Source organism: Sitophilus oryzae, unplaced genomic scaffold (assembly GCF_002938485.1).
Source record: "Sitophilus oryzae breed Bouriz unplaced genomic scaffold, Soryzae_2.0 scaffold_1625_pilon_pilon, whole genome shotgun sequence".
Classification (NCBI taxonomy): domain Eukaryota; kingdom Metazoa; phylum Arthropoda; class Insecta; order Coleoptera; family Curculionidae; genus Sitophilus; species Sitophilus oryzae.
Window position 1 is genome coordinate 295,077 of NW_022146309.1, and position 23,196 is coordinate 318,272.

Sequence of the window (23,196 nt, forward strand, 5' to 3'; positions counted from 1 at the left end):
TACTTTAGTCAAAGGCCCTATTTGAGCATCAATAAAACAACATTCGTCATAATGAGATATATGACAATGATAATTAAAATTGCATAGGTTGATGATGTATCAATAAAAATTTAATTTCAAGTTATACATACAACGTCCTATTTCATTTTCAAAAGTCCCCTCCACAAATTTGCATTGAGTTCCATCTCCATTACAGATACCGCATCTATCTTCGATAGCATCCGAATTTAATTTATGATCGCATCCAACGGGCTAAAATGAATTATGAACATCAAGAAATGACTCTGAAGCAAATTATAGCATATTATTCATACCGTACAAATTCCCTTTATGCAAATATCTCTTGTTCCGGGATTGCATATACTGCCATCTTTGGCTACGTTTGATAATACTACTTTTCCTACTTGGGGATTGGAACATACTAAAGCGCATGGTAAAGCTACAAGAAAAAATTTCACTAAGTACCTTACTTCGAGTTTTTCTTATTACTGATGCTCAACGGTCCTAGAACTGTAATACGCATGCGCAGAAGAAAATATGCGGCAATTTTTTTTATCTTCGTACGCGCTGTAGAGTTCTAGGACGGTTCAGACTCAGTAATAAGAAATACCCGAATTCATCCATTATTTCATAATCGTAAAGGTTTTGTCATATTTGGAGGCACGGCATCGGCAGTGCCCTCGCCAAGTGGAGGATAGCGATACCATCCTTTTCTCGAAGGTATTAGCGGCACTTTTGACCACCCTGTAACTTCGTTTTGTAAAGCAAGTATGTTAATTTTTACTAAACATGAAGACATATTATAGCTGGCTAAGTTACCAAAATATCTAGTAATTATACCACATAGTTTATGAATTATCGCTTGTCGAATTTCTTTAATTTCGACATTAACTCACTGATATATCATCAAAATTCTAAGGTACTTCTAGATGTGTCACAAACTTCAAATTTTGAATTTTAGGTATCTTTAAGCTTTTAATCAAAGGAAAAAAATAAAAATCTCCTTATGGAATATAAGGAGAATATATATATCCTTATGGATCAAAAGTTAGCTCTCTAGCCGCCGCCGGTAACTGACTTTCCAGTCGAAAAAAGGTAGAAAACTAGAATTAAGCGAAGCGGTCTCTTCTGATTTTATTTGTATATGAACGTAACAACAATAATTCAAGGATTATAAGTTTATGCCACTCAAACTTCGACAGTGACGACCGTCATCAATATTCTAAGGTACTTCTAGGACCTTAGAACTTTTTCTATGAAGTGTTACTACTGTATTTCAAGCACCTAATATCAATCAAAGTTTCTGTGCGAGTTGTCGATTTATTACTAATTCCGTTGACTTATCTCATAAACTGGTCGTTTGAGGTAGCTATCTTTCCTGAAGCTTTGAAGATCTCTAAAATAGTTCCGTTATTTAAAACATGTGATCCCCTTAATATTGAAAATTATAGACCTATAGTAACTTTGCCAACGATTTTCAAAATAATAGAAAAGTTAGTTTATGGACAAATTATGGATTTTCTTCGAAAATATAACATATTAAGTTCATTTCAGCATGGTTTTTGCGAAGGTAGATCTACTCATACTGCAATATGCGAATTTTTGAATGATTTATACGAGAAACGGAATGATCGCTCGAAGTGCATCGGTCTTTTTATGGATCTCAGTAAGGCTTTTGATCTGGTGGATCCGTTAATACTTTTGTCGAAACTTTGTGATTGTGGCTTGTGGGGTAAAATGCACGAATGGTTGAAGTCTTATCTGTCTAACCATCAGCAGATGGTGGAGATTGGAGATGCGCGATCTGGGCAACTGAAAATCTCTTGTGGTGTACCATAGAGATCAGTCCTGGGTCCTCTCTTATTCTTGATTTTTATTAATGATTTACCGGAAGTATGTGGTGATAGAAGTATTGTCATGTCTGCGGATGACACCAGTTACATGGCTTAAGGGGAGAATATCAATAGAGCAGTTTCAATAACACAAGATATGCTTTCTAAATTTTATAATTGGTTTTACACTAACAAATTGTTCCTGAATGCACAAAAAAGTAGCTTTGTTATCTTTACACCCTCTACACGTACTATAAATGAATCATATTTAATTAAACTAAACGGTAAATCGATAACAAGAAGACAAGAAGAGCATGTTAAATTTTTGGGTGTACACTTGTACAATAAGCTTTCTTGGGATGTTCACATTAATGAACTGTGTAAAAAATTAACATCAATTTCTTATGCTATATACAGATTAAAACAGATGGGAGTCATTGAAGTTATTTGTTCATATTATTATGCCCAATTCTATAGTCGAGTGAAATATGGAATAGTTTTTTGGGGCAATTCTTCGCATATACTGTGAGTGTTTCAGAAACGAATAGTCAGAACAATTTCTGGTTTTAGTAGAATGTCTACCTGTCGCCATTTTTTAAAAAAAAATTTCGTATGTTAACTGTGCCGTCTTTATATATGTTTGAGGTATTGATGTTGGTCAGGAATAATTTTGAAAAATTTTCTCAAAATAAACAGTTTCATGATTATTCAACTCGACGTCGCAGTAACCTGATATATCCGATACATTCTTTAACAACAGTGGAAAGTAATGTGTATTATATTGGTGTGAAATTGTACAATGGCTTATCTCTTACAATTAGGCAAATATCCGAACCAAAGATATTTATAAACAAATTGAGGAATTTTCTGGTTGACGAAGTTTTTTATAGTCTGGAGGAATACCATGCTTATAGTAGAGACATTTAAATTTATCGCAACAATTTCCTTTATATATATTATGTATTTTTAATATGAATATTGTTATACAAATTTAAGTATTAAATATTATACGTACTGATTTTGTAGACTTAATCTATACATGTAAAACATGTCTTAAAAATTTAATAAATTATTTATTTTATTTATTTATTTAGTTTGTTACAAATTTTGAATTTTAGGTAGCATTAAGCTGATAATGGAAGAAAAAAATACATAAATGTCAAAATATCCTTATGGATCAAAAGTTAGCTGTCTACCCGCTACCGATAACTGACTTTCCGGTGAGGGCAATAGGAAAACCGGATAGTTTTGAAAGTTTGGATTTTTATATAAAGGCACCTGCTCTACCTATCTAAAATATTATCAGCGTTACAGTGTTGCCGGATCATTTGAAAAATGGTAGCATCTTTGTTATTTTAATGGAACTCCCATATATTATTACAGTTTTGAAAACTACTTTCATATCCTATAATTTTTCTATTATGCTAACCAATACCTATCTCTTATAGTTTTAGAGATAAGAATACCATACGTGTAAAATTGACAAAAACATGATTTTGGATCTTGATTTTGGATAAGCATTGGTAAAATCATGAATTGAACGTTTTTAAAGTTGAAATTTGAGTTATAACGAAAGTCGGAAAAACAAGTCGTTAGAAAACTAGTTTAGGAATAATTATTGCTAGACAAACTTATTTAATATTATTTTCAATGAAAAAAACGAGAAAAAAGTAGGTGGATAACCTACAAAAAGAAATTAGTTCCCATCAAAAACATAGAATGTAAAAAATGCCATGTCTCGCAACACAGTTCTTCTACTATAATTATATATAGTAATAGTTGTGAGATCTCATGTAAAACCAAGTCAGTTTATTTTATTTAGGTTCTCTTTAAGCACCTATTCAACAATTTTGTTACAAATTGTTAGTATCAACATTTGATCTTTATTTCTGTAATAATTATAATGACTTGGCAATTGCACGGCACAATAATTATAAAAGAATCTACCTTTTCGATTACTAAGTAAATCTCAATAGTGCCCCAAAGTTTTTTAATTAGTAGAGAATATCATACTGTGCAATTGCCACAAAAGTCGTTATAATAATTATTACAGAAATAAAGGTCTAAAATTGGTACCAACAATTTGTAACAAAATTGTTGAATAGGGGCTTAAAGAGAAACTAAATAAAATAAACTGACTTGATTTTACATGAGATCTCACAACTTTTTATAGTAGAAGAACTGTGTTGCGAGACTTGGCATTTTTTACATTCTATGTTTTTGATGGGATTGCTTATTTTTTTACTGTTTTCTAACAAAAATTAAAATATGGCCAGAAAAATAAAAAAACAAGGTTGTTTAAATTTAATTTATGGAGATAAAATTAGTATTTCACTCCTTCATTAGTATTTTAATTCAATGATTTATAATTACTTTCAGATGCAGTGCGAAAAATATGGAAGTTGGCTGCTACACTCTAGGATACTTGCCAAATTTTTAATGAAATTATCTCCTTTAAACGTAAATTAGTTGCAAAAACAAATTTTAACTAAATCCCTCGTTATCCAAATTGCGCCATCACACTCTCTGTGATTCTCCATTTATAATTAAAAAATACTGAGTGGACGAATTATATCTAGAACGTTGTTCTGGCTTAGACAGAAATATTGAGGTCTTCAACATAATCTTCATTAAAGATCACTAATAATTTGAAATTAGTTAAATGCGGTTCAGATTACTTACAGGCAATTAGATGTATATGAAAGCACAAAAGTAAATAAATGTAAAGACAATATTAACAGAGATAAGATCCAGTTTCTTCCGGTTCTTTTTTCCTATTGATCTGGCTTTTGTAATTTATAGTTACACTCGATTGGTTTTGTCTCGCTTCGCTGGCGCTGATTTGTCTAAATTGACGAGGGCCTATACAAGGTGATTCACAGCGATGGCATGTTAGACGTCTACGGAGAACCAGTGAAAGGATTTTTTTAAAATTTAGATTTTTGCAAAAGGTACCTGTTCCAACTGTCTAAATTATTTTCAGCATTACAGTGTTCCCGCTTCATAATAAAAGTGGTAGCATCTTTGTTACTTTAAACGGAACACCCGATATGTTATTATATTTTTTGAAACTACTTTCATATCTCATAATTTTTCTATTATATTACCCTATACCTATCTCTAATAGTTTTTGAGATAAAAAATTAAACAGGTGTAAGATTGACAAAACGTGACCATGAATAAGCGTTGGTTAAATCATAAACTCGGCATATTGAAAGCTGAAATTTGGTTTATAGGCTAAGGAAAGTCGACATATTCGATTTGTCTAAATAAACCGATTGGATATCAAAATGGGCGGTCAGAAAAAATAATTATTTCTGATTGTCATAAAATCTTTCAAATTATTGTTATTTTAAATTCAAACCTATGTAACATAAACAAAAAACATCTCAATGTAGTATTGAGCAATAAAAAGGATTGGAAGAGAGAAACGTCTGCCCAGCAGTTAAAAGACCATATCATAACTAGGTATACTGATGCTTCCAAAACCAATGCGGGAACAGGGATGGGAGTAGTGGGGTCGAGAACTAAATACTCCGAACCAATGGGGACCTACCCTAGCATTCTACAGGCAAAAATCTACGCTATCAAAAGATGTGTACAACTTATCTTAGATAGGAACTAGAACTAAATAAGAAATAGCCATCTTATCTGATAGTCAAGCAGCGTTAAAAGCGATCAACTCAGTATCAATAAATTCGAAATCGGTCAAAGAATGCATAGAGAAGCGGAATAAATTAGGCAAAGAAAACAAAGTCCTCCTACTCTGGGGTGCCTGCTCACCAAGGTATAGAAGGCAATGAAAAAGCAAATAATCTAGCTAGAAAAGGAGCGAACACTCCACTAGCTGGACCAGAACCGTTCTGCTTTCCAAGTGGTAACCAACTAAAGGCGGAACTCAAGAACTTAGAAGACTCCATCCGTAACCTGGAATGGAAATTTTGCAACGGTCTAAGACACTCGAAAAAGTTTCTGAGGGCTTACGATCAAGAAAAATCAAAGATCTTCCTGGATTTAAGTAAGAACAATCTTCGGATTGTCACGGAGCTTTTAACAGGACACTGTCTCCTCAATAAATATCTCAGTAGATTGAAACTAAGAAGAAACGGCGAATGCAGATTCTGTGGGGAAGATGGGGAAACACCAGAACGCCTCATCACTGAGTGCGCCGAGACGACAACCATTCGTGCCATGAACTGTTGTACGACTGATATTGGAGATGGAGGACTACCCTCTATAAAACCGTCCCAGATACTGGTCGAAGCCCTAGGACTGTATGATGAATTATAACTCAAGAAAGGGGGACACAATAGATCTGTCGCAGGTCTATTTTGTATATACAGGGTTGTTCACCACATACGACACGGAGTATTGTAGCTAAACGATTAGATTTTTACAAATTGTAAGTTTTGGATTCGTTGAAGGACTATTAGAGCTACAATTGAAAAATATTTTTACAAAATACAGGGTGTCCCAAATAAATAAAAAATATCAAAGTTGTATTTTTTTAAATGGAACACCCTGTATATAATTGCATTTTTAGTTTCTACGATTAAAATAAAGGTAAATTTGATTAAGGTTTATTACACTTAAACCTTACTGTATTTGAAATATTTTCAATTTTGTAAAATTGCAGAATAAATTTTAAAGCTTCATTTATCCGAGGGTATCAAAGTTTTTAATACTAAATATTTACTGAAGCTTATTTATTGATCAGTTATTGTGTTGCAATAATAAAAATTATACTACTTTATACAGAGTATCTAAAAATTTATTTTAAATAATTTATACCTTTAAACGGCAATAACTTGTTTAATTCAGATTGAATACCCTGCATATTTTATGAGAATCAGATGCACAGTTTAATTGTCTATCAAATTGTATTATACCACTTTTTACCTATCCCTTTAAGTTTTCGTAGAAAATGCATTTTCTTATAAGTTAGACCTCATTTATCACAACCCATGGAATATTGACATTTTAGATTGTTTTTAAAACAACAAATGTACAGGCTAGTAATATTATCGTTTTTAGTAAAACGATGATATTACTAGCCCATTTGTATGCAAAACGAAAACTATTTAATTCTTTATAAAAGAGTATACCATTAATTAAATATACCACCAGTATTTCCGACCAAATACTAATTAATTACATACTTTATTGTGTTCGTTAATAAATTATTCTAAATAAATGTGGATTTTAATCAGAATATAATAATAAACTATGAAAATGAACGTATCTGTTATAAATAAGCGTTTATCAAAAAATGAAATATCATTTTTAAGGTGTTAGTTTTTTTACCACACTGTCTAATACACATAAATAATTCAGTTTCTTAGTATTTGGAGCAATTATAATTAATCAACGCAAACAGTCAATTAATGTAGTTTGAATACTGGAATCATATTAATTGATCCTCTTTAACAAATATTTAAACAGTTTTTTTTATTTTTTTAATGAAATAAACGAACTATATTGACAATATTAGTATTTGTACTCTTTAAAAATTTGGTACATCTTTAAAAATAATCTAAAATGTCAGTATTCCATGGGTATATTGATAAATGAGTTCTAAATTACAAGAAAATGCATTTTCTACGGAAGCTTGAAGAGACTGATAAAAAATGGTATAACAATTTGATAGACAATTAAATTGTGCATCTGATTCTCATAAAATATACAGGGTGCTCCATTTAAATTAAACAAGTTATTGCCGTTTAAAGCTAATAAAAAAAAGAGTGTATAAATATTTTATTTTAAATAAAATTTAAAATAAATATTTAGACACTCTGTATAAGGTAGTAAAATTTTTATTATTGTAACACAATAACTGATCAATAAATAAACTTAGTAAATATTTAGTTTAACTTTGATACCCTCGGAGAAATGAGGCCTTAAAATTTATACTGCAATTTCACAAAATTGAAAATATTTCAAAAACGGTAAGGTTTAAGTATAATAAACCTTAATCAAATTTACCTTTATTTTAATCGTAGAAACTAAAAATGTAATAATATACAGGGTGTTCCATTTAAAAAAATACACCTTTGATATTTTTTATTTATTTGGGACACTCTGTAACTTGTAAAAATATTTTGAAATTGTAGCTCTAATAGTCCTTCAACGAACCCAAAACTTACAATTTGTAAAAATCTAATCGTTTAGCTACAATATTCCGTGTCGTATGTGGTGAACAACCCTGTGTATTGTATAAGAACATGATATATCGTCGAAAAGCTATTTTATTAGTATTTTGATTTTTTTTACAAGTATACAAGGATTGAATTTAAAATAACAAAAATTTTAACAATTTTATAACAAACGGAAATAAGTATTTTTTTGCTCTCCCTGTGTAACCTCCAATCAGTTGGTTTAGACAGATCGAGTATACCGACTTTCGTTAATTTATAATCCAAATTTCAACTTTGAAAATGTTCAATTCGTGATTTTACCAATGTTTATTCAAGATAATGCATTTGTTAACTTTCAACATGTTTTATTTATTATCTCAAAAAATGTTAAAAATCGGTACAGGTTAGTATAATAGAAATATTATGAGATATGAAAGTAATTTCCAAAAATTTAATAATATACCAGGTGTTCTATTTAAAATAAGAAAGATGCTACCATTTGATTGATGATGATTTCTAAATGATGCGGCAACATTGTAACTCTAAAAATATTTTAGATAGATGAAGCAGGTGCCTTATCTAAACATCCAAATTCTCAAAAAAATTCTGTCACCGGTTCTCCATAAACATTTAACGTACCATTCACCGTGAATCACCCTATACAGGGTGTCATTGAAATGGTGTAAAAAAGGGGGTGATAGTACTCCTAAAAATAGGAAAAAAAGTTCCTATAAGTATAGGGCGGAAAATGCATATTAAGGGAGTTAGGGGCACTGACAGGGTGAATTTAAAAAACGGTTGTTTTGAAATTGTAGGCTTAAAAAACGAGACAAAATTTCGAAAAAATATGCTGTGCAAATAAATTTTGGCCCTAAATTAAATGGTGATACTCAAAATTATTTGGAAAAGCGGAAAGGGTAGTTTTTTCAAGGGTAGGGGGTTGTTTCGTGAATAACTTCTTAGAGGTTATTTTTTTTGCAACGTGGATTAATTTTTTGAAAATTACATACTTTTTCCTACAAAAAAGGTACTCTTGTTGCACATCGCCCAGAGCAATGGTTTTCGATAAAATTGAAGGCAAGAGTTTGCTCTGATGGGTTGGTATCAACATAAACTTATGAAAGTTATGGCGGTTCAAAAGTAACCAAGTAGTTATCAAATAATTAATTGAACAATCAAAATTTTATGATTTTAAAAATATCCTATTGCTTTAAAAAACGAAATAATCCACTAGATTTCTACTTCTGGGGCCACTTTGAAAGCTTTGGTTTACCCAGTGCCGATTAATACTGAAGAGCAACTACGCCAACGCATTATTGACTGTTCCAATCAAATTCGGACAAACACCAAGAATATTCCACAAGGTACGCAGATCTTGGAGAAGAAAAGCAGATGCCTGCATTGCAATGAATGGTGGTCACTTTAAACATTTACTATGAATGAATTAAGGAATGAATTATTTTAATAAGGAATTTTGGTAATTGGTTTATTTCGTTTTAAAGCAAAAAGATGTTTTAAAAATCATGAAATTTCGATTTTCCAACTAATTATTTAATAACTACTTGGATACTTTTGAACCGCAATAACTTTCATAAGTTTATGTTGAGTTAGCAACCCATCATAGCAAACACTTTGCCTTCAATTTTCTCGAAAACCATCACTCTGGGTGATGTGCAACAAGAGTACCTTTTTTGTAGGAAAAAGTATGTAGTTTTCAAAAAATTGACCCACGTTGCAAAAAAAATAACCTCAAAAAAGTTATTCACAAAATAACCCCCTACCCTTGCAAAAACTACCCTTTCCGCTTTTCCAAATAATTTTTCAGTATCACCATTTGATTTAGGGTCAAAATTTATGGCAGAGCATTTTTTTTCGAAATTTTATCTCCATTTTTAAGCCTACAATTTCAAAACAACCGTTTTTTAAATTCACCCTTTCAGTGCCCCTAACTCCCTGAATGTGCATTTTCCGCCCTATACTTATATTAACTTTTTTTACTATTTTTAGGAGTACTATCACCCCCCGATTTTTTTACACCATTTCATGACACCCTGTATAAATGCACAGTTTTTTAATAATAGTTTACTTTTTTAATTATCTGCCGATGACGCTAACAAAGTTGTACTGTAATTTTTACACCTAACAAAAATAAAACACTAAATACACTATAAAAGTAGAAAAGGCATAAATAAGTTAATTTTCAATCTGCCGTATTTCAAACAGCAGTTACAATTATTTATTATCCAAAATCATTAAAAAGCAAAAAAGCCAAGACTACACGGAATGTTTACGTTGAAAAGCGGTATCATAAATTACATGCGCAGAATAGGACACGACAGAACTACATTACAGATATTTGTAAAGTTAAAGCAAATTAAAGTTGTCAACGACTATAAATTATTTTATCTTTTTCTTCGATTTTGTTTCTTAGCTTTCGTAGGCTTGCGAAGAAATGATCACACTTATTATGTAGCTATTTGATGCATCACTCAGAGCAGTAAAGAGTCACATTAAATAAATATCTCTCTAAATATTAATTTAATGCATAATCTGAGTATTTCGCCACTGAAACAAAAAAAATCAGAAATAGCAAATGTACTTAAAAGCTACAGGGTTTTTTATACATAGTTACGAGCTTTTTAGTAGCTCCTATACAGTAATGGTTTTGATCGTCTTTACAAGAGCAAAAACTTTCTAACTATTAACGTTTTGAGAAAAATGCATTCTGCATAAAAGTTTCTATTTATTCTAAAATGGTAATCTCGACGGTTTTTATTAATTTTGATATTTTCTTGCTGATTGAATATGTTAAAGAAGCACAAAATTTACTTAGATCAATGCTACGGAAGATGTGATTATAAATTTTGTGCAATGAACTTATTTTGATTAAAAAAATATGTAGTTGTTCTATGTCCACGGAATATTGGAAATCCCTGTATATTTTGTAGGTCCGCTTTGAAAAAATAAATTCTCCAATTTTTTTTTCTCAATAAATATAGTAAATACTAAGTAGAGGGACCATTGAACGAAAAGAAAATTTGTCGTCATTTTAAAATTTATGTAGTATGAAGTGGGGTAGTTTTCACCCTTCCCGTACTTTTTCTTAATTTATGTCAAAGTCAGATGTTAAAGTACTTAGTAAAACATAGACATCCAAAATCTCATTTTTTTTTAAAGTTTGATGCCCTCTAACGGACAAACGAAGCACTATTGTATAGAGGTAAATTGTGTTCAATGAACTTATTTTGATTCTGAAAATACGTAGTAGTTCTATGTCTACGGAATATTGGCAATATACAGGGTGGTCCGAATTGTATTCCGGAACCTTCAGCAGCAGATTCTGCAGATAAAAATAAGTAAAAAAGTTCGTATAAATGTATGTTCTAAAATGCTTAGTTTGGGACATACAGGGTGTAGAAGTTTCATTTTTATTTCGATTTTTTCCAAATAATTTCTGAAGTAACATCAATATTTGGATGAAAATTGCTGTCTGGGAGTTTTTTGACATGAGAAATTTGATTTTGATGTCAATATGACTCCTACTAGTGGAGGGCGCCACCTACATATTTTTTAACTGGTTTGAAGAGTAATAACTTTTTGTCTGTACCTGTATAAAACTACCGAGTAAAAAAATATACATTTACAACGTTTTCTACGTGAAAAAGGTCTCTTGGTAAAAATCACTACGAGTAATGGTTTTAGAGATATTTGAAATCGAACTTTTCAATACCTGTCATCATTGACATAAATTAAACATGTTGACTAAATAGTTATTATATTGAAATCATAAATTTGAAATGTTTTTGTATCAAAAGTTCAACAGAAACTGTTTTATCATCATTTTTTGTAGAAAAAATTATGATTAATTTAAAAAAATTAAAATTTCCCAAATTTATTATTTCAGTGAAATAAATATCTACTCAACGTGATTATTTTTCGTCAATAATGACATGTATTGGCTATTTCCATTCCAAATATCTTAAGAACGGTTGCTCGTAGCGATTTTTACAAAGAGATATTTTTTACGTAAAAAGTGTTGGAAATGTATATTTTTTCACTCGGTAGTTCTATACAGGTACGGACAAAAAGTTATTACGATTCAAAACAGTTAAAACATATGTAGGTGGCGCCTTCTACTAGTAAGAGTCATATTGATATCAAAATCAAATTTCTCATGTCAAAAAACACCCAAACACCAACTTTCATCCAAAATTGACGTTACTTCAGAAATTATTTAGAAAAAATCGATATGAAACTGAAACTTCTACACCCTGTATCTCTGAAACTAAGCATTTTAAGACATACATTTATACAAACTTTTTTACTTATTTTTATCTGTAGAATATGCTGCCGAAGTTTCCGGAATACAGTTCGGACCACCCTGTATATTGGGAATATTAGGTAGAGTATAATAAAATAATGTCCTATTAAAATTTAATTAATTCTATACCAAAAAAATTTGGCCCTGTATTTTGGCCCTGTTTGAATACAACACCTGTCACATTATGCGTACATACAACATTTATGTTAAAACAACATGTCGTGTATGAAGGAAATACTTTAATATTTGTGTCGTAGAATTATTGTCTCCTAAATTTATGTCACTTTCCACAATAGATGTGCTGGTTTTACTTATACTTTTACAATAATTTGATAAATATATTACTAAAGAATGATTATAAAAATTCAACAAAAATTAAATTAAAAGAAATAAATATATAAACCAAAATAGAGTATGTACATTTACTGTACCAAACCAAGTAGTTTCTGATGCAGCGTAATGTATAAGTGGCGCTAAATTATTAATTTTCTTGTATTTACCACGACAAAAGGACTGCTACCTCTGTAATAAGAGGCGCTTTTAAATGACTAGTCAAACATCAAGCGCAAAATGCAAAATTAAGATATTCCGCAGCCTCGAGCGCAGAACCGAGATCTAAAGGAGACGAATAAGTAAACGAAATATAAAATAAAAAAACTGCAGACGCCAGCCTCAGCGAGGGCGAGCAAAAAAGATGAAAAATTTATAGTTTCCTGACCGGTTATTTAATCTTCTATTAATCAAATTTAAATTAAATTTTCGTAATGGGGTAATTGCAGTTAATTCTGGGCGTACGGTCAGGTAACCCGGGGGATTAAATTAAAACGCGGCCTTTAATTATTCCGACGAGTAAATAGTTGTAATTAGCGTGTTGCGGATATAATATGACGGTTGGAGTGGAGCGGAAAGTCGGAATATTGCTTGATATTTTGCTAGATTGTCCAAAAGATTTATGTTTTATTTATAAAATAAATTAAGTATAAAGTCTAAAGCTTCATTCAGAACCTCGAAATCAGAGGAATAAATTAGTAGTTTCAATTAGCCGTAGAGAGAAGTTTGTTCACCTAATTTTAATAGAAGCATTCAGAACGTCGTAATTAGTGGTAGTATTTTTCAATTATTGGAAGAATTTAACAAACTTTTGACTTTTTCACTAATTATACTTCACAATTTGCGAGGAAGGTTTGGCGAGGGTTTGGTTTCATTTTGGCCTATGATTATCACCCATCAAGAAAAATTGTGGTTAGAAATCAAAAGTTTATTGTTTTATAAGCTAAATAATATTATACTTTCTCTATGGATACAACAGAATACCGCAAGCTGTTGCTAGGATATTTTATTAATTTTAATTGTGTTTTTCAGACATTGTGAATGATCGTAAACTTTGTCGTAAACTAAAAAGTATAAAGTGTAATTAAAACCACTAATTTATTCCACTAATTGGGAGGTTCTGAATGAAGCTAAGAATATGCAAACTCAAAATTATTTTTTATTTTAATATTTTCTACTAATTATGTTATACATATATCTTTAATTTATTCATTTATTTATTGGTATGTGGCTCACATTGTGAAATTTAAACTAATACAGGGTGGTGCCTCTCATATGACGCGGAGGCTTCAAGGAGAACGACAGTTTGTATTGAAATGAAATTCTGTGAGCCAAAAATTTGTGTGTCCATGCTGTGTCCACAAAAAAAGTTACACATCAAAACACCCTATATATTAATTATGTTTCGGATTCCAGAAGAAAAACAAAAGTGACTTTCATTAGAGAAGTATAGGACTAAAATGTAAGGTTTTTGGACATTATTAACATTTTCTAAAAATGAAAAACAATTTTTAAATTTTATTAAAAGCTAATAAATTCGAATTTACTCAATATAGCTGAATAATCGGCTATATACAGGGTGGCGCACCTCATTCGCCTCGGTTGATTATACAAAAACGGAAAGATGTAGAAACATAATTTTTTATGGGTATATGTAGACAGGCAATGTGCATAATTTAAAATTATTTTCAAATGTGTAAATGGTGGGTCAAATTCGACGCTTTTGAATGGAAACACCCTTTTCTATAGGAGATAGACGAAAACTGATATCGGTGTCTGGAGCTCAATTTTCATCAAAAACATGATGGTGAAAACCGCACATCAATATCTGTTACCGTTTCGAAGTTACGGGGTGTTTTTCAAAAATGTGCATTTTTAACAAATCGCGTAACTTTTTTGCTATGGAAAATGTTGTATTTCTATGAAAACATTTCCAAAGCACCTTTTTACGCAGAATTTAATGGTTTAAGTATAATTTTTTTAAAATTAATAATTTAAGAGTTATCAACAGAAAAATTGATTTTTTATTTGGGACACCCTCTAGCAAGGACACCTTTTCCAGCAAGACGACGCACCGCCTCTAAACTTTGAAGTTATCAGCAAATTTTTGCATCCAATTTCCAGAATAATTGAATAGCTAACCAAAATTCCAGCCGTTGGTCGTTGAGGCCGCCTGACTGAACCACCCATGAATCTAATCCTATGGATATATTTGCGACAAGGATATATAATCTAATCTATGGATATATAATCTAGACAAGAATTAGAAATACTTAGCAGTTATTAGAAGGTATCTTTCACCCCCACTGAGTTAATGAATTCTGCGAGAAATGTTCACAAACTGCCCCGTCTGTCCATAATAGAAAACGGTCGATATGTCGAACACCTGTAGCAAAATCTCATGTCTTGGTTTCCTATTTATTTTTATTGTTATTAGATATGGTCTAAAAGTGTGTTGATGTTGGTTAAATATATTTTAAATAGTTATAAAATTCTGCATCTCTCATAGCAAATATTATTTTCGTTTTAATTGATGCTCACAGCTAGATTTTTTTGCATTACAGCCGGTGCCGTTCAAAGCCTACTCATTTAAAGTGGGTGAATTTTTATATACTCTATATCTCAAAGAGGAATCGAGCAAAATATCAAGTGTGTTATATTTTTGGAAAGGTAATTTTAAATTCTTTGCAATAAATTAAAAATATACAGGGTGTCCCATATAAAAAATCAAATTTTCTGTTGATAATTCTTAAATTATTAATTTAAAAAAAAATATACTTAAACTATTAAATTCTAAGTAAAAAGGTGCTTTGGAAATGTATTCATAAAAATACAAAACTTTCCATAGCAAAAAAGTTACAGCGATTTGTTAAAAGTGCATATTTTTGAAAAACACCACGTAACTCCGAAACGGTAACAGATATCGATATGCGGTTTTCACCATCATGTTTTTGACAAAAACTGAGCTCCAGACACCGATATTAGTTTTCGTCTATCTCTCATAGCAAAGGGTGTTTCCCTTTAAAAGCGTCGAATTTGACCCACCCTGTACAGGGTGTGTCAGAACTAAGATCTATATCAAAGTTATATTTTTTCTTATGGAACACCCGGAATTATATTTCATTTTTGGATTCTTGGGTATAAAGTAAGGCATTTATTATAAGGGTTTAGTATGTTTAAATGCTTTGGTTTTTGAGATATTTAAATATGAATGCTATAATAAAAAAGTTTGTCAACACCCTGCTACATTTCTTTTCAGAGTTAATTCTAGTGCTGACTTTGAAGCCAGGAAATAAACTTTACTTAAAAAAAATTATTGCTTCCTTAAATTTTTACAGGGGTATCAAAAATTGCTGGTCTATTTTAAATATTTATTTTACATAAAAACTTCGTTATTTCAAATACAACACCATGTATTTTTTGTATACCTATTTGGCTCAGATTTTGAATAAAAAGCGATTTTTCAATAAAATTGTAATCAAGATGGCTGGCAACGCCATGGCAATTTTCTAGTGACACTTACTAGATATTTTAAAAATCGACATTAGTTTATGGACTTTATGTAAATTTATAACAGTTTACTTTTATTTAATTTTCCTACAATAGTTTAATAAGTAAGTATTTATTATTTTATCAAGAAAAATAAAGAAGTAGTTCTTTTTGATTTATATTACGATGACTAGTAGAAATATTGGATTTTCTATAAAAGAACCAATTAATGCAACTTAATTTTCTTCATTTCCAGCGACAGGTTTCTGCCTAATAGGTTTTTCATATACCACACTATCAGCTCTGCGAAATAGGAAAAGTTGTTTTTCCAAGGAACGCTTGTCAAGAAAATTCCTATTTTGATATCTTTGAGCATTAACCTTTCAGGCTAAGCCCCCACCCCAGCAATTGTCCTCACAAAATAAAATCACTAGTAACATATCCATTCCTTCGGCCAGCAGATACTGCTTCATTTTTCTTGATAAAATAATAAATACTTACTTATTAACTTTATTGTAGATAAATTAAATGAAAATAAACTGTTATAAATTTAAATAAACTCCATAAACTAATGTCGATTTTGAAAATAGCTACTAAGTGTCACTAGAAAATTGCCATGGCGACACCAGCCATCTTGATTACAATTTTATTGAAAAATCGCTTTTTATTCAAAATCTGAGCGAAATAGGTATAGGAAACTCTAATACAGTTTGAAAGAGCATTTAAATCTGCTTCGACTTATTTAAAAAAATATAGGGTGTTGTATTTGAAATAACAAAGTTTTTAAGTAAAATAAATATTTAAAATAGACCAGCTATTTTTGATACCCCTGTATACATTTAAGGAAGCAATCAAGTTTTTTAGTAAAGTTTATTTTTCTGGCTTGAAAGTTAGCACAAGAATTAATTCTGAAAAGACATGTACGAGGTGTTGACAAACTTTTTTATTATAGCATGCATATTTAAATATCTTTAAATATCTCAAAAACCAAAGTTTTTAAACATATTAAACCTTTATAATAAATGCCTTATTTTATGTTCAAGAATCCAAAAATGAAATAAAATACCGGGTGTTCCATAAGAAAAAACATAACTTTGGTATGGATCTTAGTTCTGACACATCCTGTACATTTCAAAATAATTTTAAATTATGCACATTGCCTTCCCACATGTACCCATAAAATATTTTGTTTCTACATCTTTCCGTTTTCGTATAATCAACCTAGGCGAATGAGGTGCGCCACCCTGTATATAATATATAACGATTGTACTTTTTTTAAGCCAAATTTAAACTTTGCCTAAAAAGTTATGCAGGAGGAAACAAAATTAATATGGAACATTGGTCACCTAGAAAAGCAAATTACTTTAAAAAACACCCAGTATATTATTTCGATATTCAATAGGGAATTCATGTCTCTTCAAAATAGTATTAAGGATGCCTACCTTCTAAACAAAGATTTTCCAAGACATTTTCTTTTTTATGATTTAGTGTAGATCTTTATTATATTTGATAAAATCTAGTTGGCTGTGATATGTCTGACTTTATTTCAACATAGCTGTGAAATTAGTTCAACAACTAGTTATCATTTTATGTCAGTTGAAATAAAATCAAATCTCAGACATTTGCCAAAAATGGAAACTTACCCTATATCAGAGAGAATTGATATGATTCTATTAATTGGTGACTGCAGTGTTTATTCTTCAATAGAAATGCTTCTAATTTATAGTCTTGACTCATTTTTATTGAGGTATGTTAAAGACAGTATTTACCGAGGTATTTACAAAACTCGACAAACTATTGTCGACAACATGAGAGATATTATTGTGACTGATTTTCAAAGTAGGAACTTCACATATGCCTTCTAACATGAAAAGGTCTTTTGAAATGAGAATCATTTTATGCAGCGACAGGAAAAGAAACATAGTGAATATATAAATATAGTTTATAACAAATATAAGAACATAAATAAGTTAACAAGCTGAAACATAGTATCACCAATTAATTGGACTTTTTACCAAATCACAAACTAAATAGTTTTGCTAGAGATACCCGGTTCTCAACTATAAGCTTTCTAGAATGTAGACATCTTTATTTTAATTTAACAAAGACAACAGCAAAATATAAATTTGTAGCTTTGTGAAAATTTAGAAACAATTTTAATATAAGGCAACTAGAATGGACTAGGTGGCCTTACATTTGCGCTGACAATTATACTACAACCTAGTTACTACAACATACTCTTAAATGATTAACTAAACAGCAAGTGCAAAACGTAATAATACAATATTCCAAAGATATGGGCATATAATCCAAATCTAAAGGAGATAAGTATTAATCAACAAACTTAGTTTTAATAGTATACTAATGCAGTGTTAGCTATACTATAAAAACAGCTGCTTTGATAAATATTTACTCTCTTTACAAAAACAAATCGTAATTTTCCTCTTTTTGTATTACAGTTTTACTTTTATTTTTAATAAAGCAATTGTAACAACTAATGTCTTTAAGCAGGCCAGTAATTAGAGAGCATGTTGAATAAATGCTCGTCAATATGTTTACTGTTAGAAACTTATTGACCAACCAACACAGACGATAGGGAACTTAGAAAATGTTGGCCAATTAGACCACATACTAAAAAACTTGTTGACGAGAACTCTATTCGCCAAAAGATGCTCCCAGGTGAGTGGCCTCTTTTACGTACAGAATTTAGAAAACGCTAAATTAATAGCTCTTTATTTTTATTTGCCATAACAAAAAGACGACAACTACTTCCTCAATAAGAGGCGCTATTAAATGACTGGTAAAACATCAAGCGCAAAATGCGAAATTAAGATATTTTGCAGCCTCGAGCGCAGAACCGAGATCTAAAGGAGACGAATAAGTGAACGAAATATAAAATAAAACAACTACAGTAAACGCCAGCCTTAGCGAGGGCAAGCAAAAAAGATGAAAAATTTATAGTTTCCTGACCGCTTATTTAATCTTCTATTAATCAAATTTAAATTAAATTTTCGTAATGGGGTAATTGCAGTTAATTCTGGGCGTGCGGTCAGGTAACCAGGGGGATTAAATTAAAATGCGGCCTTTAATTATTCCGACGAGTAAATAGTTGTAATTAGCGTGTTGCGGATATAATATGACGGTTGGAGTGGAGCGGAAAGTCGGAATATTACTTGATATTTTGCTAGATTGTCCAAAAGATTTATGTTTTATTTATAAAATGAATTAAGTATAAAGTCTAAGAATAGACATCCTTATTATTTTTTTTATTTTCATATTTTCTACTCATTACGTTATACATATAACCTGTATTTATTAATTTATTTATTCGTATGGTTCACATGCAGTGTGAAATATAAAATAATAAATATACCAAATAACATCACAAATTACTTGTATATAACAAAAGAAATAATATAAAATGAAAGAGACAAAACTACATATACACTTACTAAGTATCAACGTCTGTGTGGCTAATCCATGTAAAAGCTGTAAGTCTTATATTCCTGATCGTCTAGACCGGGCGCGTCTCACCTCTATAACTTTTTATTTTTCCAGATAAAAAAACGAGATTTGGTATGTTAGTATAAGATAAAAATTAGGATTCATTGACGTATTCAATTGTTTTCCGTCACTTCCTGTTTCACCGGAAATGACTACAACTTTTGATTCTTAAATGGCACCCTCGGTATTTCTTTACTTTATTCGATAGAAAATGACGCTCTGAATCGAATGACATATTATATGTCAACCTTTGTTATAGGGGTGAGCCACCTTTGAGACGCACCCTGTATACACTCACAGGCAGGAAAAAAAGGCACCTTTAAATTTTGATGTATGCATTTTAAAGCCGATTTTTATGAATTTTTAAGCAATTTGTAGCTAAATTATTTGACTTGTTAGTATCTCTTTCTCTATATAAGGGAAAACAAAATGTTGATATTTTGGTGAAAGCTTGAAACACGCTGTGGAATATGTTAACAAAGCAAGGAAATTAAAATTAATTTTATCATCTAGGCACGTCTTCTCTCGATAGTTTGTTTTTTGCCTCACCTCTATAGTTTTATTTCTATTGGAGATTTTGAATAAGACAGTAACAATTTACAGTAATTTTAGCATTGATTTTGGGTCCTCATCAACACACTTATAAAATAGTGTTTATTATTTTTATAATGCCACTGTCATTGACTGTATCGGCTCACAGAAGTATCGTCAATTGTTGCTATAATTGATCATTCCCCGTAACTTTTGGATTTAAAACCATATCTTCTAGAGTAACGGCTCAACAGACACTAATAATACAATTTTTCAAAGACAGTGACATTACATAAATTATACACACTATTTTATAGATTTTTTGACCAGGACCAAAAGCAAAGGCATGGTTTTAATGTAAAAAATACAAAAACATTTTACTGTCTTCATCAAAAGCGAATATCTCCAAAAAAAGCTATTGAGATAAAACGAAAAACAAACTATCCAGAAAAGACGTGCCAAGATTATAAAATGGTTGTGAATTCCTTGCTTTGTTAACATATTCCACAGCATGTTTCAAACTTTCACCAAAATATCAACTTGTCTTCCCGTATAATTGACAGATGATGATCAGACGAATAGCTAAGCAGTATAAAATTAAAACTGTTTTTAAGTCTGGGACTACTCACAAGTTTCATAACAAATAAAAACGGAATCATCAAACCAAGAAAAAGAGTGCATTTACCAGGTACCTTACGAGCGCGGTGAGTCGTATATTGGAGAGACAAAACGTCCTCTATACCGGGTGTTGCATCGTCGGACGGGACATAGGAAATCTCATGTAAATTTTAATGGGGTCAATTATTGGCTTCCCTAATTATTTCAGAGAATAATTCTATTCAGGTTTATTGAAGAGCACTAAAACCCACATTCAAAAGAATAACTTTAGATATTTTTGATTAGCTTGTTTACGAGTTATTGCCGATTTCTTTTTAAATATTTCTCCTTTCTTATGGCCCTGTATTTACTTATGAGCACCCAGTCAAGGTAAAAGATAACTGTCAAATGAAGTTGTGATTTCAGAAATTTATGTATTTAGTGCTTTATTATTATTATTAAAAACTCATACCTACATAGAAAATATTAGCCATGAATTACACTACCGAAGAAAAAGTATTGATGATTAAATGGTATTTTCAAGGAAATAGTTATCAAAAGGTGTCGGACATGTTTGCTGCTCTGTATCCGAATAGACCGATACCTGGAAAATCTACAATCGCAACGAATATCCAGAGATTTGAGACCAAAGGTACCCTAATAAATAACTGCAGATGTGAAGCAAGGCAGGAAGAAAGAGAAGATGCAAGAAATGATACCGACTTGGAAGTTTTATTGTACGTGGAAGAGAATCAGCACAAGGAAACTTGAGGATGAAACAGGAATAGATCACACTACAGCGTTTTGAATTTTGAAACGACATAAATACTATTCCTTCAAAAGCACCAAGAGCTACGAGATGGGGACGAAATACGGCGGCAGGCTTGTTTGATATGATGGAAAGAGCAAACATGGATAGGGAATTTTTGAAAAACTTACGTTTCACTGACGAATGCACAAAATTTAGAAAACGCTAAATTAATAGCTTTCTTATATTTGCCATAACAAAAAGACGACTACTACTTCCTTAATAAGAGGTGCTATTAAATGACTGGTAAAACGTCAAGCGCAAAATGCAAAATTAAGATATTTTGCAGCCGCGAGCGCAGAACCGCGATCTAAAGGAGACGAATAAGTGAACGAAATATAAAATAAAAAAACTACAACAGACGCCAACCTCAGCGAGGGCAGGCAAAAAAGATGAAAAATTTATAGTTTCCTGACCGGCTATTTAATCTTCCGTTAATCAAATTTAAATAAAATTTTCGTAATGGGGTAATTGAAGTTAATTCTGGGCGTACGGTCAGGTAACTCGGGCGATTAAATTGAAACGCGGTCTTTAATTATTCCGCCTAGTAAATAGTTGTAATTAGCAAGTTACGGATATAATATGACTGTTGGAGAGAAGCACAGAGTCGGATAATAAAAGAATTATAAATCTAGAAAAACATACGATGTAGGTAATTTAAACTTAGATGCTAAAAGCTAAACATTCCATAGCACCTCTGTGAGAGGAATCTTGTATCGATATATTATCACATTAACAATCATAAGCACAAAACAAGCATAAAAATAAAGACAACTACAATAAGCATAAAAATAAAGATTCCTCTTGAACCTAGGTGCAGGTAGAAATACAATGCCATCGTTTCTCTATTTGTTAGTTAGCATTGACAAATAAAAAAAATAGTCAGAGTTATGGCTCTGTAAATTGCTAACGAACCCTTTTATAGTCCAAAGATAGTTACGAAACGGAAATTACTAAAAGGCTAAAAAATTGCTTGTTATATGTTTACCGTTTATACTTTGATTTATGTTCAGATTTCGAATAGTAAAAGCAAAGTCTAGTATATGCCTTTCATGTATTCTACAAACAGAATCTTCGCCACAAATGGGGTAAGACAATATGAAATGTCTAAAACAATTAATCTTCAAACTGAATTTATACACACGGTGTTTCAAAAACCAGTTACTTTTACATGAGATTCCTCATGTAATAGTAAGATTTATTTTTATATCAACATAGGTCCGATTCTCTTTTGTTTAATTTTTTTTAATTATTATAATTTTTTTTATATATAAGTGCTTTTAGCGATTCGAATGTAGTTTTGAGGGTAAAAGTTACTAAAAGTAGTACATATTATAATGCTAAAAAAGTGTAGACAAATACACTAGTGACACGCATATAGGGTGTTACTGTAATATTTAAAAAAAAACGCTAAAATGTAGGCCACTGAGTTTTTTTTCTTGTAAGCAAAATTGTGTAGGCCGTTTAATGCCGATAAAAACTTGTATCTATATTATGTAGATTTTGATCTCCTTGATGGGATAACTTTTAATCGGCATTACACAATTTTACTAACTATTTAGAGAAAAAAGTCAGTGGCACAGTTTTATTAAAAAAACATTCCAGTGATAACCCATATGCACGTGTCGTGAATCTGGGAACACTTTTTTA

The 23,196-nt window shown here is 30.9% G+C and overlaps 1 protein-coding gene across 1 annotated transcript in view; it reads right to left on the reverse strand.

Annotated features, from left to right (window-relative positions):
- Positions 1-23,196, reverse strand: part of LOC115880511 (A disintegrin and metalloproteinase with thrombospondin motifs 7-like) — a 94,869-nt gene that overhangs the window by 35,479 nt on the left and 36,194 nt on the right. Inside the window, exons 12-13 of the mRNA XM_030897731.1 lie at positions 315-439; positions 132-252 (exon numbers count right to left, since the gene is read on the reverse strand). Coding sequence (XP_030753591.1) covers positions 132-252; positions 315-439 — 246 coding nt within the window. The remainder of the gene's footprint in view (positions 1-131; positions 253-314; positions 440-23,196) is intronic.